A 15,738-nucleotide genomic window follows, 5' to 3' on the forward strand; every position below is an offset into this window, starting at 1 on the left:
TGGCAGCGCGTCCCGTAGCCGAAGAATAAGAAAGTAATAAGAGTGTAATTGCTCAATATTTTGTAAAGCAAAGCAAACGCAATTATGGCCAAGAAAAAGAAGGGTTTAGCCGACAAAGTTAGGCAGTCCAAGATGAACAAAAAATCATCAAATACGCTTGAAAAAGTTCGAAACAATCCATTTGAGATCAAAATAAACAAACAGAAGCATAATATCCTCGGAAGGAAAACAAAACACGACCGGGGTCTGCCAGGTGTATCCAAGTCGAAAGCAAACAAAAAGGTTGATCACAAAACTGTAGTGGTGTAACTGTTGTTAATGCCTGGTTGGCCTTTTAAAAGATACACCTTGTGTTGGTTTTACAATCTCTATACATTTTGTGACAGTATTTTTATGTTGCAGAGAAAGGACACTTTGTTGAAAGAGTATAAGCAGCGGAATAAGACAAATTTAATCAAGGATGAGCGATTTGGAAATGATGACACCCAAACTAGTCTGGAGGAAAAAATGCTGCAAAGATTTGCACTTGAGCGGAAACAAAAACATGAAAAAATGGCACAGTTTAAGTAAGTTGATTAATCATCAAAAAAGTCGTGGGTTAAAAATGTGGGTAGTATCTGGTAAGTGTTGATTTTCATGTTACCACACGTATCAAGCAAATAAAAAACAATTTTTCACTTTTGACAGTCTCAATGAGGATGAAGATCTCACACATTTGGGTCAATCACTTTCAAACTTAGACAAATTTGATGATTTTGAAGCAAGTGATAATGAAGATGACACTGGAATTATATCAGGTTATATTAGAAATGTCATGGATTCAATCTGCTAGGTACCTAAACATGATGTGTATTAGGGGAGTATGTAACTCATGCCCACTTTGGTGGTGGCATCTTCAGTAAGAAAGATTCCGTAGATGAGGAAAATCAAGCTGATGCTCCCCGTTCTAGAAAGGATGTAATTGACGAAATAATTGCAAAGTCTAAGCAAGCAAAGGTTAGTTTACTTTTTTCTTACAACTGTAGTCACTTGGTCAGACAAAGGTGAGATTACAATTGGATGTTGCTCTTCAGTATGAAAAACAGGCAACCAAAGAGAAGTCTGATGAATTGTGTGACAAGCTTGATGATACATGGAAAGATTTTGAGAAGTTGCTAAAGTCATCACTACGGACTAATCAAGGTAAATCTTGATGTGTAAATTTTTAATTTATTACATTTGCTTTCGTTCAAAGATAAAGAAACTGCTCGAGATTGCTCTCGACCAGATGAATATGATATTGCCGTCAGGCAAATGCTTTACGAAAGAAAAGCAGCTCCAACTGAGAAGTAAGTTTAAACAAAGTGAAAAATACTCCAAAATGCGCATACAAGCATTGTGCTCCTACATTAAAAAGTTTGCCGTAAATTTTTTATTGATCTGTTAAACTTTTCTGTATGCTCTGTCTTGCTTATCAGTCTTTGCTAATTGCTATTTATAAAACCATTTTTGTACTGAATGTGCGTTTAAACCAGGGCCAAAACAGAGGAAGAGCTGCAACTTGAAAGAGAAGCTGAACTGAAGAAAGAAGAAGAAGAAAGGTTACGAAGGATGCAGACTGAGTTTTCTGGTGGTCAAAACAAGTATAAACATCAATCAGCTGATGCCCTGGAGGAAGAGTGAGTTTCTGTTTGTCGGATACACATGTATATATATCTGACATTAAGCGTGAAGTTTGCCAATTATCCATGGTGGGGTGTGTGTGTGTGATGTAATCCTATCGACAAAAAGCTGTTGGAGATGTTATGTTTCTTGCACACCCCTTGCTGCGAATTAGGTCACTTTATTTCATTGATAGTTGACATTTCCATCTCAAAGATATTGCCACATAGACTTGACTGTAGCACAATATTTTCATTTCATGATTCGCATGTGTGTAAAACAGAGCCACATCAAGCTTGGCTAAATATAAAAAATACATGGAACAAAACATTTAGTTGTATTAGAATTGATGTTTTCACTATGAACTAGATACTCAACCTTTCCCATTCCAATCAATCAACTTCTTCCTTGAATGTGCTTCACCCACAAATATGAGACAAATGAACTCTTGTCGGTTGCATTACGGGTGTATTTGGACCAGTAAAACTAATCAAAGATGTGATTATGTCTCCAAAAGGCATTTAAAGTAAAACTTTACATTTCTTTTTTCAGTTACTTTGTGAGTGAGCCAATGGGTGAAGACATTCAACCTCTATCATTTGGGATGCATGGATCAGATGATGAACAATCTGTGGGTGATGATGAAGAAGTTAAGGTTTTTTGATCAAGATTATTTTGTCAATTTATACTGCATGAAAACATGGGCACTCTAGTCTGGGGTTAGGTTGATTTAAATTAGTATTCCATTCAGCTGTCGCCATCTTTGTAAACATGTTGGTTTTCTCCTGCTTGGATACAGAAATAAGATAAAACCTTTGTAAAAATACAGAAAAATGACAAGTCGGAAGATGAAGACGAAAATTTCCTGCAGGAAGAAGAATCAGAACTGGGTGATCTTGGCATTGAGGAAGATGACAAAGAAGAGGTTGACTCTAATCATAGTGATGAAGATGAATCAGATGACTACTCTGACATCGATTCTGGAAATGAAGATGATGCAGATCTTACAAGTATTGATACTGAAGAAGGATCTACAAAACAGAAACTGTCACCACAAAAGCAGGAGAGCAGGAAAATTACTACAAGTTTAAAGTGTGAGTTGCTTTTGAGTAAAAATAAACTACTCAAATTGTGTGTGTAAGAAAAAAAAATGGCAAAAGAAAAAACTGCTGGACGTGAACACAAGTAGTTGGTTGCAAAAAAAGAAGGTTCACATTATATAACAAGTTACCGAAAAATTCCACTGTTCATTTTATCATTTTTTTGCTTCCTAGTTCCAGTTTCCTATGCTGAGTTTGCGTCACGGATGTCGCTTTCTAGTGAAGAAACTGCTGCATCTTCTCTTACTTCCCAGCTGCGAAAACAATTTGCACCAAGCCTTGCAAAAGGAAATAAGGCCAGGATGGTTGAACTGTTTGCTTATGTGTGGGAACACTGCTGCAAGATGGCTTGTCACTCACCACCCCAGTTCAAAGTTATTGCCACACTCACAAAGTAAGCGTTTATTGTGTTGCTACAGTTCATTTCAACAACATACCATGTATAACTGGTCAAAAATCTTCCTGGTGGTTCTTTCTGTTATTAAGTGTAGTGTATCATGTCTGGCCATTGATATTTTTTGAAAAATTTATAAAACATTTTCTTTACATTGGAAATTTTGTTATATTATAATAGTTTATTAAACAAATGTTTTAAATCACTTTTCACAGGGTAACTGACAAACTGTAATGCTTGATATTTTGACTCAGGCATTTGCATGAACTTTGTTCAGTCAACAGTGAAGTATGCTGTCAATGTGTTGTCGAAAGGATGAAGAGATCTTATCAGACTTGTTTTCGTGCAAATAAATCAATTGTCCCATGGCCATCTTTAGATGTGGTGAGACAGCTCAACAAATTAGTGCGTTTTTTACAAGGAACGCAATATTTGGTTATCGTAAATGTTGTCACAATATGCAAAATGTTAGATAATGATATTGCCAAAAAAACTGGCATACACATTTTCTTTTTTGTAACTTTCTGAAAATTGTTTGTCTGATCTGGCCTAAGCAGATGAAACGGTAAATCTTCAAAAAATTATGTTTTGTTTAAGCTCATACAGTTCAAGCTCTTCAAAAACCTGTTTTCAACGAGCGACTTTCGCCACCCAGTGGTAACACCCGCATTCTACTTCATGTGCAATCTCCTCACCAAATCTTGTTTGAACACTGTTAGGTAAAGTGATGGACAATTATTTACCTTCCGGCTTTCCTGCTATTTGTTTTCTGTGCATTCCTGCAATATTGCCTACATGTTTTTTAGTGACGTATCCCGCGGCTTGTTCTTGTGCACGATGTTGTACGAATATGTTTCCTTCTCAAAACGCTTCGTCCCAGAATGCATCAACTATCTTGTGACAATCCTGTGTCTTGCCTTGCCCAGAAAATCTCATTTGGAAAAGCGTAAGATATCGTGTTGCCTTTATTGCTTGCCTTAGCAGACTGGACTGTTAATGCACTTCGACTTCGTGCAAATTGTATAAAAACAATGTTTATTTTTCAGGTATTCCTGGTGTCGCGTCAATTAGATTCAACAACAAAAACGTAGAACTTTTGAAATGGAGTAACGATACTACACAATTTCACGAAATCAAAAGACCGAGTTTACACTTGCTTGTTGCGTCATCAAGTCACAACACCAGTGATGCTGACAGGTTGTAGACTATACCCTACAATTATTGTTTAGGAGCAAAAAAACATGAGTTAATTACACGCAATAGAAAGGTCAAAGCTAATATTCTAATCGTAATAAAGCAAACATTTCGAACACTGTTGTAATATAACTAACTAAGCACCCACGAAAGCGGACAAGCCAATACAGAGCCCAGCGAAACAAACAGGAGTAAAATATCACGTGACAGAAACTATTCTCAATGGTCCTCTGCAGTGACGTCATCACCTCACAGCACTGGTGATCACCTCACAGTGTTCGAAACGTTTGCTTTGTTATGATTAGCTTTGTTTTCTATTTCATGTAATTATTATAAATTTTTGGATTATGTAACAGGTAATTTTTGTAAAATAATTTGAAGCTACGAATTCCTATTTTTTGAATGTTTGCATCATGTTTTGATCAGAATCGAGCTGCTCTCTGTCGCCCTCACGCTCACGACGAAATTTCTCGAGCTCTATTCCGCACTGACGTCATTCAAGGAAATTGCAGCTCCAGTGCAGCAAGTTATGGAAGGACTGTCAGACATGTGCGCACTTTCGCCACCCGCCATCGTCAAACTTTCCGACCACGTGTCTGGCTTGATTCGCGATTATGAAAACAAGCCACGAAAGCGTATTTCGTTCGGGAAGAAAAAGGCCAAAGTTCTTCGTCTGATTGACCCAAAAATCGAAGACACGTAAGTTAAAGCGGAATCTAATTTCAAGATTTACAAACTTTGAAGATCCTGCAATTATACCCAACGTGTTAAACGAGAATTGCTGTCAGGTCAACTGTAGTAAAACTCACCCCAGATTACCATTAAGTATTTCCCGAACTTGGCAATCCATTGGTAACGGACCTTCTGGTGTCCGTAGTGCCTTAAAGTCTGTAATATACTTCACCATTACTAAAAGTTAGATAATTGTTACTGAAACCATATCAGGGGGGAGCCGTTCCAGAAACGGTCCCGCAAAACCAATCCGGCTAAAAAGGAGCGGGAGAAGCTTCTACACAAACACCGTCGGGAAATGAAAGGAGCTGTTCGCGAAATACGCAAGGACGGTCGCTTCATCGCCCGACAAAAACAAAAGGAACAAGACGATTTGTGAGTTTGTGGTTTTATAGCTTCGTTTTCAATGCCAGGGTTGCTATTACCATGGATAAGTATGACTGTATAGAAACATAATTTTAGTTACCATGGCTATACCAACAGCACCAAGTTCAGAGACAGTAATTTTACCAAATACGAATCGGACTGTCAATGATGTTTTTGCCCGAAACCGACAAACATGACAAACTGTGAAAATTACTTTATCATGTTCCGGATCCCAATTTACCCGTTAAGCACCACCAGTTACGCCGGTACAATGGTGATCGTGTTTGTTTAATCTTGATATGAAGAGCTATGTGGGTCCAAAACCACCAGCTTATTTTATTCATGACAAACAACATGTAACTGCTCAGAAATTCATTAGCAAACGTTTCGATTGTATCCACAATCATTGTAAATGCGAAATGCAGATACAACCGTAACGTTTGCTAACGAATTTTGTGGCAGTTATATGGACTATATAATTTGTCTTGAAGATTTACAAAGCCGTAAGTTCCTAATTTTTTTGTTTATATTTTCAGGGATGCGGAGAGAGCTGCACGAGTTAAACGTCTTTATGGTTTGCTTTCAAACCAGGAAGGCGAAGTCCGTAATATCAAGCACAAAAAATATAAGCTTGAAATCTGAATACAACCTTGCTTCGGATAAAACGTGTGACCTTTTGTTTAAGTAGAGCCTTGCAGAAGTTATTGGTAGTGACGTCTTGTGCCGGATCCGAGTACCCGGAACCGGCCGGATATTTACCAATTTTCAATACCCGGGCCCGGCCGGATAATACACTTAATTTTACCGGATAGTTGGGAAAGCATTTTTGTCCTAAAAACGGACAAACATTTCGCAAATTACTCAATTTTGGGACCCAGTCTGTGATACTCGCCGACTTCAAATTTTCTGTTGTTTGTTATTAAAGTTTTTCGTGATGTGTTATACCATATTAATAAATGCCCACGCTGATTTGTTCCACTCATGATAAGATAACCTTAAAATAGCTTTCTGTTTGGCAATCAAACACTTTTGCCATACCGATAAAATACACTAATCGGTGTTAACAAACTGCCGGATCCCAAATATAGGAAAAGCCAAATACAGTTCTAACTTTTGCTCGGCCTGGTCTTATTAGCCAGCCTTTCTCACACATTTCGACCTTCGTCCACAGGAATGACGAACTTAAAAATTACCGACACCTGGTCTGGGTCAACCATGAAGTAATCAGTCTGGCAACCATAAACATTTCTTTTCTAGTACCCCAGTTCAAAATACATTTAATATAACCTCTAGCTCTATCGTTCGGATAATAATTAATATAATCCCACACCGGGATTTGAACTCAGGATATCCTGGGCACGAATCCCGATCAGGTTTTCTTCTTGGTATATGGGTCTAATCCTTTTGCTCCACGGGTGGTATTTAAAATAGTCCTCTAGCTCTACCATACGGGTGGTATTTAAAATACTCCTCTAGCTCAACCATACGGGTGGTATTAAAAATAGTCCTCTAGCTCCACCATACGGGTAGTATTTAAAATAGTCCTCTAGCTCCACCATACGGGTGGTATTGAAAATAGTCCTCTAGCTGCACCATGTGGGTAGGATTTAAAATAGTCCTCTAGCTCCACCATACGGGTAGTATTTAAAATAGTCCTCTAGCTCCACCATACGGGTGGTATTTAAAATAGTCCTCTAGCTGCACCATGTGGGTAGGATTTAAAATAGTCCTCTAGCTCCACCATACGGGTAGGATTTAAAATAGTCCTCCAGCTCCACCATACGGGTGGTATATAAAAATAGTCCTCTAGCTCCACTATACGGGTGGTATTCAAAATAGTCCTCTAGCTCCACCACACGGGTGGCATTTAAAATAGTCCTCTAGCTCCACCATACGGGTGGTATTTAAAATAGTCCTCTAGCTCCACCATACGGGTAATATTTAAAATAGTCCTCTAGCTCCACCATACGGGTAGGATTAAAAATAGTCCTCTAGCTCCACCATACGGGTGGTATATAAAAATAGTCCTCTAGCTCCACTATACGGGTGGTATTCAAAATAGTCCTCTAGCTCCACCATACGGGTGGCATTTAAAATAGTCCTCTAGCTCCACCATACGGGTAGGATTTAAAATAGTCCTCTAGCTCCACCATACGGGTGGTATATAAAAATAGTCCTCTAGCTCCACCATACGGGTAGTATTTAAAATAGTCCTCTAGCTCCACCATACGGGTGGTATTTAAAATAATCCTCTAGCTGCACCATGTGGGTAGGATTTAAAATAGTCCTCTAGCTCCACCATACGGGTGGTATTCAAAATAGTCCTCTAGCTCCACCATACGGGTGGCATTTAAAATAATCCTCTAGCTGCACCATGTGGGTAGGATTTAAAATAGTCCTCTAGCTCCACCATACGGGTGGTATTTAAAATAGTCCTCTAGCTCCACCATACGGGTGGTATTTAAAATAATCCTCTAGCTGCACCATGTGGGTAGGATTTAAAATAGTCCTCTAGCTCCACCATACGGGTGGTATTTAAAATAATCCTCTAGCTCCACCATACGGGTGGTATATAAAATAGTCCTCTAGCTCCACCATACGGGTGGTATTTAAAATAGTCCTCTAGCTCCACCATACGGGTAGGATTTAAAATAGTCCTCTAGCTCCACCATACGGGTGGTATATAAAAATAGTCCTCTAGCTCCACTATACGGGTGGTATTCAAAATAGTCCTCTAGCTCCACCATACGGGTGGTATATAAAAATAGTCCTCTAGCTCCACCATACGGGTGGTATTTAAAATAGTCCTCTAGCTCCACCATACGGGTAGGATTTAAAATAGTCCTCTAGCTCCACCATACGGGTGGTATATAAAAATAGTCCTCTAGCTCCACTATACGGGTGGTATTCAAAATAGTCCTCTAGCTCCACCATACGGGTGGCATTTAAAATAATCCTCTAGCTGCACCATGTGGGTAGGATTTAAAATAGTCCTCTAGCTCCACCATACGGGTGGTATTTAAAATAGTCCTCTAGCTCCACCATACGGGTGGCATTTAAAATAATCCTCTAGCTGCACCATGTGGGTAGGATTTAAAATAGTCCTCTAGCTCCACCATACGGGTGGTATTTAAAATAATCCTCTAGCTCCACCATACGGGTGGTATATAAAATAGTCCTCTAGCTCCACCATACGGGTGGTATTTAAAATAATCCTCTAGCTGCACCATGTGGGTAGGATTTAAAATAGTCCTCTAGCTCCACCATACGGGTGGTATTTAAAATAATCCTCTAGCTGCACCATGTGGGTAGGATTTAAAATAGTCCTCTAGCTCCACCATACGGGTGGTATTTAAAATAATCCTCTAGCTCCACCATACGGGTGGTATATAAAATAGTCCTCTAGCTCCACTATACGGGTGGTATTCAAAATAGTCCTCTAGCTCCACCATACGGGTGGCATTTAAAATAGTCCTCTAGCTCCACCATACGGGTGGTATTTAAAATAGTCCTCTAGCTCCACCATACGGGTGGTATATAAAAATAGTCCTCTAGCTCCACTATACGGGTGGTATTCAAAATAGTCCTCTAGCTCCACCATTCGGGTGGCATTTAAAATAGTCCTCTAGCTCCACCATACGGGTAGGATTTAAAATAGTCCTCTAGCTCCACCATACGGGTGGTATTTAAAATAATCCTCTAGCTGCACCATGTGGGTAGGATTTAAAATAGTCCTCTAGCTCCACCATACGGGTGGTATTTAAAATAATCCTCTAGCTGCACCATGTGGGTAGGATTTAAAATAGTCCTCTAGCTCTACCATACGGGTGGTATTTAAAAATAGTCCTCTAGCTCCACCATACGGGTGGTATTTAAAATACTCCTCTAGCTCCACCATACGGGTGGTATTTAAAATAGTCCTCTAGCTCCACCATACGGGTGGTATTTAAAATAGTCCTCTAGCTCCACCATACGGGTGGTATTTAAAATAGTCCTCTAGCTCCACCATACGGGTGGTATTTAAAAATAGTCCTCTAGCTCGACCATACGGGTGGTATTTAAAATAGTCCTCTAGCTCCACCATACGGGTGGTATTTAAAAATAGTCCTCTAGCTCCACCATACGGGTGGTATTTAAAATAGTCCTCTAGCTCCACCATACGGGTGGTATTTAAAAATAGTCCTCTAGCTCTACCATACGGGTGGTATTTAAAATAGTCCTCTAGCTCCACCATGCGGGTGGTATTTAAAATAGTTCTCCAGCTCCACCATACGGGTGGTATTTAAAATAGTCCTCCAGCTCTACCATGCGGGTGGTATTTAAAATAGTCCTCCAGCTCTACCATGCGGGGGGTATTTAAAATAGTCCTCTAGCTCCACCATGCGGGTGGTATTTAAAATAGTCCTCTAGCTCCACCATACGGGTAGTTTTTAAAATAGTCCTCTAGCTCCACCATACGGGTGGTATTTAAAATAGTCCTCTAGCTCCACCATGCGGGTACTATTTAAAAATAGTCCTCCAACTCTACCATGCAGTTACCATTCAAAATAGTCCTCTAGCTTCGCCATGCGAATAATAATTATTGTAGTCCTCTAGCTCTATTAAAATATCTATGATTCCAGAAAAATATTTTTTGTGTCATGTATTCCTTATCCTAGGTTACCGAATACTTAAAAGAAAAACTTGTATTTTGATGCCATAAAGAGTGTAAGTAACTTTCAATTCGCGGTCCTGTAGGAACTTTGTTCCATACTGGTGGAAATTTCTGTTCTGGAGTGACTTTTATCACGAGAGCATATTAAATGTTGCTTTCTCACGAGGTCATGTCTTTAGCTGTGAACACTTCCGTTCAATGCTGTGGGAAAAGAGACAAATGCTCTCGTAAATTTTCTCAGTGCTCTCCAACCGCGCGGCTGAATAATGTCTGGAAAGACGCTCCGTCACGGCAAACTTTGCTCGCGTCACACAAATTACAACATTATTTATTTTTTTAACCCAGCGATTCAAAATGATTTTATGTGTTACACTTTTGTGCTTTAATAAAATGTCCCTAAGCGCAGCTTTTTATGGCATTAAAATAGTTGATTCTGATTCAACTTGTAATTAATTGTAAAAAATGTCCCTAAGCGCAGCTTTTGATGGCATTAATTCGACTTGCTTTAAAAAAACGACTCAGCGTGTGGCTCGCATACAGTATAAAAATAACGTTTGTGGAAACGTGATTGGTTGACTGGAAACCACGAGCCTGCATCGGTGCTTCCACCCCCACACAGGATGTAACATGATCCGCGGTTTGACATCATTTCATAAGGCACATGTCTCTATACTTTGTGTGGCCACTGGTTCAGTGTGGATGGGCCTGAAACAGTAGGGTGTGTATTTTTAGAAACCCAGCGTGAGACAACTTGGACAAACTTATTCTGTAAATGTTTCTGATAGTAATGTAAGGTAAACCCATATCCCTATTTTTGATTAACGACCGAAAGGTTAGTGAGGACATTTTTTCCAGAGGAGCCCTTTGTCAATTATCAATATACCTGGCAGCTTCAGTAACAAATTAGGTATGCCCATCTTTAGTGAAAACCTGTGCTAGTTGCGGTATAGAGTATATGGTGTTGTATATTTGCAAGAATGCTTGTGAAAAATGTTGGTGGATTGGCTTTTTGTAAAGACGCGTCACTTACTGTAGTTAGTTTTCAGGCAGCCTGTTTAAGTCCGGCTTTATAACACGTGTAGCCGTGATTTCGTTCCATAATCCTATAATCTCGCAGTTTTTTGATAAGAAGGACATTTGGCGAACAGACGTGACACACATTGTAGTGGAACTTTAATAAACTTTTCAATCAACTTCCGTCCTTCTTAAAGCGGGGTTGGCGTCTCTAAGCACCAATTACTGACGTTTTGTGTGTCCAGATGTTCATTGGTTTGTCTCTAAGTGTCCACCACCCTGTGTTTAAGTTCCCATTGTGTGAGTTAAACTCCGGTCGGCCTTTTTTCGAATCTATGGGTAAATGCAGAAACCAGCCACGACTTTCAGTGAAATTAACTCTGTTATCATTTCGCAAAATGTGAAGTTCCGAACCATAAAAAGAGTTCAAAATTTTTTTTCGTGTAGAATTGGAAAAACAATCGCATCACATAACACACAAAGTAAAAATAATGGAGCAAATACTCTAAAGCACTGGGCTGAGCGGGAATCGTAATTAGGCCATATCGAATTTTTAAAAGCTTTCTTGGAAGTTATGTAAAAAAAAACAACATGTGAAAACACGCGCTAGACAGACAAACCTAAATATTGCGTGTGAGCATTCTGTGAACCACCTTCAAGATAATCACCACTCTGACGAAACTTTTGATTGCAGCTTATAGAAGTTTGAACGGTTTACCGCGAAAATTGCGCGCGCCGCTATTACAGATGTTCAATGAAAGACCATTGTGTTGTCTCGATGTTTTCGTTGAACCCGAGGTGCAAGGAGTTCTACACACCCGTCTTATCGCTGGTATCAGTCTCGGAGCAGTATAACAATACCACGCTAATAAGGTTTAATCGCAGCGCTTTCTTCCCTAATGGCCTGTTTGCTTTTGTTAACGCGCACATGCAAGATAACCTCGCATTGCTGCCGATTGATAATAGTCGGCACAATCGCTGTCTTGATCGACATCTTTGTGTTGCAAAGCTTTTGTGTCGATCCTCGAAAGACACATATCTTCGGGCTAAGTGGTTTTACAGCCTTTTTGTTTTTATCCACGCATGGTTGGGTCCCTTGTGCGAATGCAAATTATGTGCTTGTCGTTCGGCGTGAGATCAATTTAACAGTTAACTGTCTTTGTGGTCGTTCCAGAAAATGCATTTCTGCAAAACCGAAAATCGACCGTGTTGATTTTTTTCTACTATAGGTGGTTTATTTCCAAGAATAAATTATTTTCTGTTAATCGCCTTAGAAGTGCAGTTTAAAATGAACGAAGACGACAAAGTGCATTTTGATGACAAACAATCCTTTTTTTAAACTGCAAGGTTTTCCGCATACAAAAATCAACAAAAGGTCAAGGGTTCATATTTTACCATATTTTGGCGATACTGTGACAAAAAGTCCAAGAGTCGATGGACTGTTCTCGGACAGGTGCAATCACTTGTGCAGTTATTAATTTACGACAGGTGCGGCGATCGCAACAACAAACATCCCATTCCATCTGTAGACGTGTGGCCACAAACCCTCTTATGACGCAGTAGAGAGGTAATCCACTTGCTTCCTGCCGTTGTAGAAGATAACATCTATGCAAAAGTTTTATGACACAGTAATCCGGGCCGAGACTCGGTTGTCGATGTCATAAAACGCCGCAGGATCGTTCATTTCAGTGACCAACCCCATAAGACGACCCGCGCCGTCTTTTAAGAAGATCTAGAGCGCGAGAAACAATGGATGCGATATTGCGCGCCATGTCGATCAGGTCATAATCTTTATATTGCGTTATTTCTAAAACGCCTTTGGTTTGGTAACGGCTGTTGGTTGAACTTCAGAAGGAATTAGTAGACTTCCCTGTGATAACTGCCCTTTACACTGGAATGAAATATTACCGAACCAATATTCTATAAAGAGCCCAAGTAAACATTGTAGTGGAATTGTTTAAATCGTCCAGGGGCTTGCGCCAATCGTTTCCTGGAAGTTTTACGAGGAAATGCTCCCCACTCACCAAACGACCTGCTTTTCTTAGACGTTTTGCGGAAGGAAAGACATCTTGCCGTTATCCGCGATACAGTTGGTCATATCTTAATCAAATTTACAAAAAAGCAAAAAAAATACACTGCAGAATCACCATTAGCAAAATTGTAAAAATTCCAGTGCATTGGAAGCAATGTTAGCGTGTTTGTTCGGCAAGGTGATACATTTACCGTTATCCTGCAGGGCTGATGCAGGTTCGATATGGTGTTATTTATTTTTTGCACCGGAATAGCCCTTTCCGAATTGCCCGAGTTTCTCAACGCAAACAACTTTCTTCGATCCTTGTGTACGGCAATAGATAGCTTGTGTTTAGCTTTTGCCCGGATGTTTCAGTTTTCGCGGCTTCGAGGCGCAGAAAAGCGCGAGTGGCGTTCATCCCTCGGTGTTTGCAGAAGATAACCGAGAACCGAAAGTGTGGTTCCAGGATTTGGAGCGTCGCCACCCGTTGTGGAAATATCTCACACAGTAAATAAGGTTACTTGGCTGCGCCTTGCCCTGGTCATGTTCATCAAGCTTCTTGCGCCTTTAATGTTAACATCCTGTGATTTTGGGCTGTCGGGGACGCGCATTTTCTGGCACTGTTTATGAGATTAAACCAATAATATCGAGCTTTTTGAAATCTATTCAAATGAGTTTTTGCGGAGTCGAAAATGTATCAGTCGCTTTTTTTGTTGTTTAATATTTGAGAACGGATGAAAAATTTTCCTAGTAACGTTGTGGTTTGAATTTTTCTGCAGCTATAATGTCCATTAAACGTTTTATGACCTCACAAAGCAAGGCGATCTTTTCCCACCCTCTTTGCTCGACGCGTTGAGCACGAAATCCGTTAAAATTCAATTAACAGCGTTCCCATCACGTTAACGCCACTGGTCGGCAACTGCTTGCTGTAAATGTAGGGTGTCGCGGATCGCGAATCAACGAGGCCATGCGGCAGAAGGCGAAAGCATATGTTGCCCTTCTATAGTCCTAGCGAAGCTTATCTGCGAGCGGAGAAAGTCGTAGTCAACGGCAGATTGTGGCTATTGTTAGTCGACAATCTGTGCACCTGTGACAAAACAATTGTGTACCTGAGCTTTTCTCTTGTGGGGTGAGAGTAAATTTGAGCTTCGAAAGGGGGGATTGTGCTGCAAGGCTTGACCAAGCTGGCGAGCGTTATCAGAGCGAAAAAGGCAGCGCATTGCAAAGCGAAACCCGGCGCCGGCGCGTTATCTGCAGCGCTATGAAAACATTGCAACTGTAGTCGCGTAGAAAGAAAGACAGCGGGCGATATAACGACTGCTGCAAGTGCAGCGACCAAGCATTCAGCTACCTGCTGTTGAACTAGCTGGGTTCTCATTGTACTTTCGGCAAGGTTGTAATGTACATTTAATTTGTAGTAAGGTGCAGAGAAAGTGGCTAGCATGTCTGCTAAAAGACCGAGTCGACTGACTTTGCAGTTAGTTTGATGGAAACGGTCGTGCAGGTTGGACAGTCAATCTGTATTGTGGAAACATTTTCTGTCAGTTTGCAGTTTACGAATCAAGTTGGTACCGTGCGATATTCATGCGACACGTCTTGCATTAATTCTGCAACTTTGTCAGTCTTTAAATTAAAAAAGAATTTAAAAAAAAGGTAAAAAGAAATAACTGAGCACAAATGCAAGTCTCTCGTTTTTGTAACGCACGGTATTAATATTAGCATGTGGACGTTGACAATAAATTAGCTTAGATTTCTCTTGGCATACGATCAGTACAATGGAGACACTCAGATGTGCCAACCGACAAAACTTTTTTCTTCGCGCGTGACGTCACGACGGGTAGAGTAGGTGCGCCAGGTAATGTTGACAAAAGCGATTTGGTGCCGGGCTGCATCGCGTTCGGTTGCGTTGCGTGAGCTTCCTTTCAGCAAATCCCGCAAGGTAAAAGAAGGACGAGGCCAATCGTTAAACTCAGTTCTCAGGTAAGCAGGCAGATCTCACGCAGTTCAGGCAATCTGGGACAAGGGCCGAGGAACTAGTTTGTTTTTCGGCAAGCCATCACAATAGGACAAATTCAGTTTCAGCGTTGCCAGTCAAAGGTGATTCGATTCGCCTCGCAGTTGGCTACTTTCTCGTTGCATATCCGCGCCACCAAATTGGAACAGATTTTGAGTATTAGTAGCAGAGAAAGACTGTGAGAACGGTTCATTCAACAATGAGGTGTTTGCGCTGAACAGCTATCGATATCTTAGTATAAAGATTTTAATTTATTCACTGCTTACCGATCATAAACGCTATTTAACATGCAATTGAATAAATGTCAACTAGGTTATCTTGAAAAGCGTGTTTAGTTGAGTTGTGTTGACACAGTGGCAAGCAAATTGAGCGAACAGCCCTTTCTATTGAAGTGTCCAAAACTTTACAGAAGTTATGTGGAGCGTGTCGTTGAGGCTGTCGAGTGGTTCGCGCTGCTTTGTGATGAAGCAAAACTGGCTCCACTGTGGCCGGCAGATGTTCAGTGCATCTGACATGACCAGTAGGTCTGTTAGTGCCGGTTTAATTTTACGTTGGATGTCGATACTGGCAATAATATGGATCGATGTGAGTCATTTGAACTAGGTCACAGAAGTTTCA

General features: G+C 40.4%; 1 protein-coding gene across 1 annotated transcript; it reads left to right on the forward strand.

Annotated features, from left to right (window-relative positions):
- The first annotated feature begins 9 nt into the window (after nt 1-9).
- Nucleotides 10-6,352, forward strand: LOC145901030 (nucleolar protein 14-like). Its single transcript, XM_082988902.1, has 17 exons — nt 10-282; nt 403-566; nt 688-797; nt 857-996; nt 1,074-1,182; nt 1,235-1,328; nt 1,515-1,658; nt 2,194-2,296; nt 2,471-2,735; nt 2,916-3,135; nt 3,390-3,519; nt 3,733-3,854; nt 3,942-4,081; nt 4,182-4,332; nt 4,756-5,028; nt 5,275-5,436; nt 5,964-6,352. The coding sequence occupies exons 1-17, from the start codon at nt 85-87 to the stop codon at nt 6,067-6,069; spliced, it is 2,631 nt and encodes an 876-aa protein (XP_082845028.1). The 5' UTR covers nt 10-84; the 3' UTR covers nt 6,070-6,352.
- Nucleotides 6,353-15,738: the final 9,386 nt, after the last annotated feature.

This window comes from Ascidia mentula, chromosome 1 (assembly GCF_947561715.1).
Source record: "Ascidia mentula chromosome 1, kaAscMent1.1, whole genome shotgun sequence".
Classification (NCBI taxonomy): Eukaryota; Metazoa; Chordata; class Ascidiacea; order Phlebobranchia; family Ascidiidae; genus Ascidia; species Ascidia mentula.

What these genes read in the sequence shown, in the direction of transcription:
- LOC145901030 (XM_082988902.1), top strand. Translation starts at nt 85, where the DNA reads ATGGCCAAGAAAAAGAAGGGTTTAGCCGACAAAGTTAGGCAGTCCAAG. An exon ending in AAAATCTCATTTGGAAAAGC is followed by an intron (nt 4,082 to 4,181) that starts GTAAGATATCGT and finishes TTTATTTTTCAG; the next exon opens with GTATTCCTGGTGTCGCGTCA. An exon ending in GACCCAAAAATCGAAGACAC is followed by an intron (nt 5,029 to 5,274) that starts GTAAGTTAAAGC and finishes AAACCATATCAG; the next exon opens with GGGGGAGCCGTTCCAGAAAC.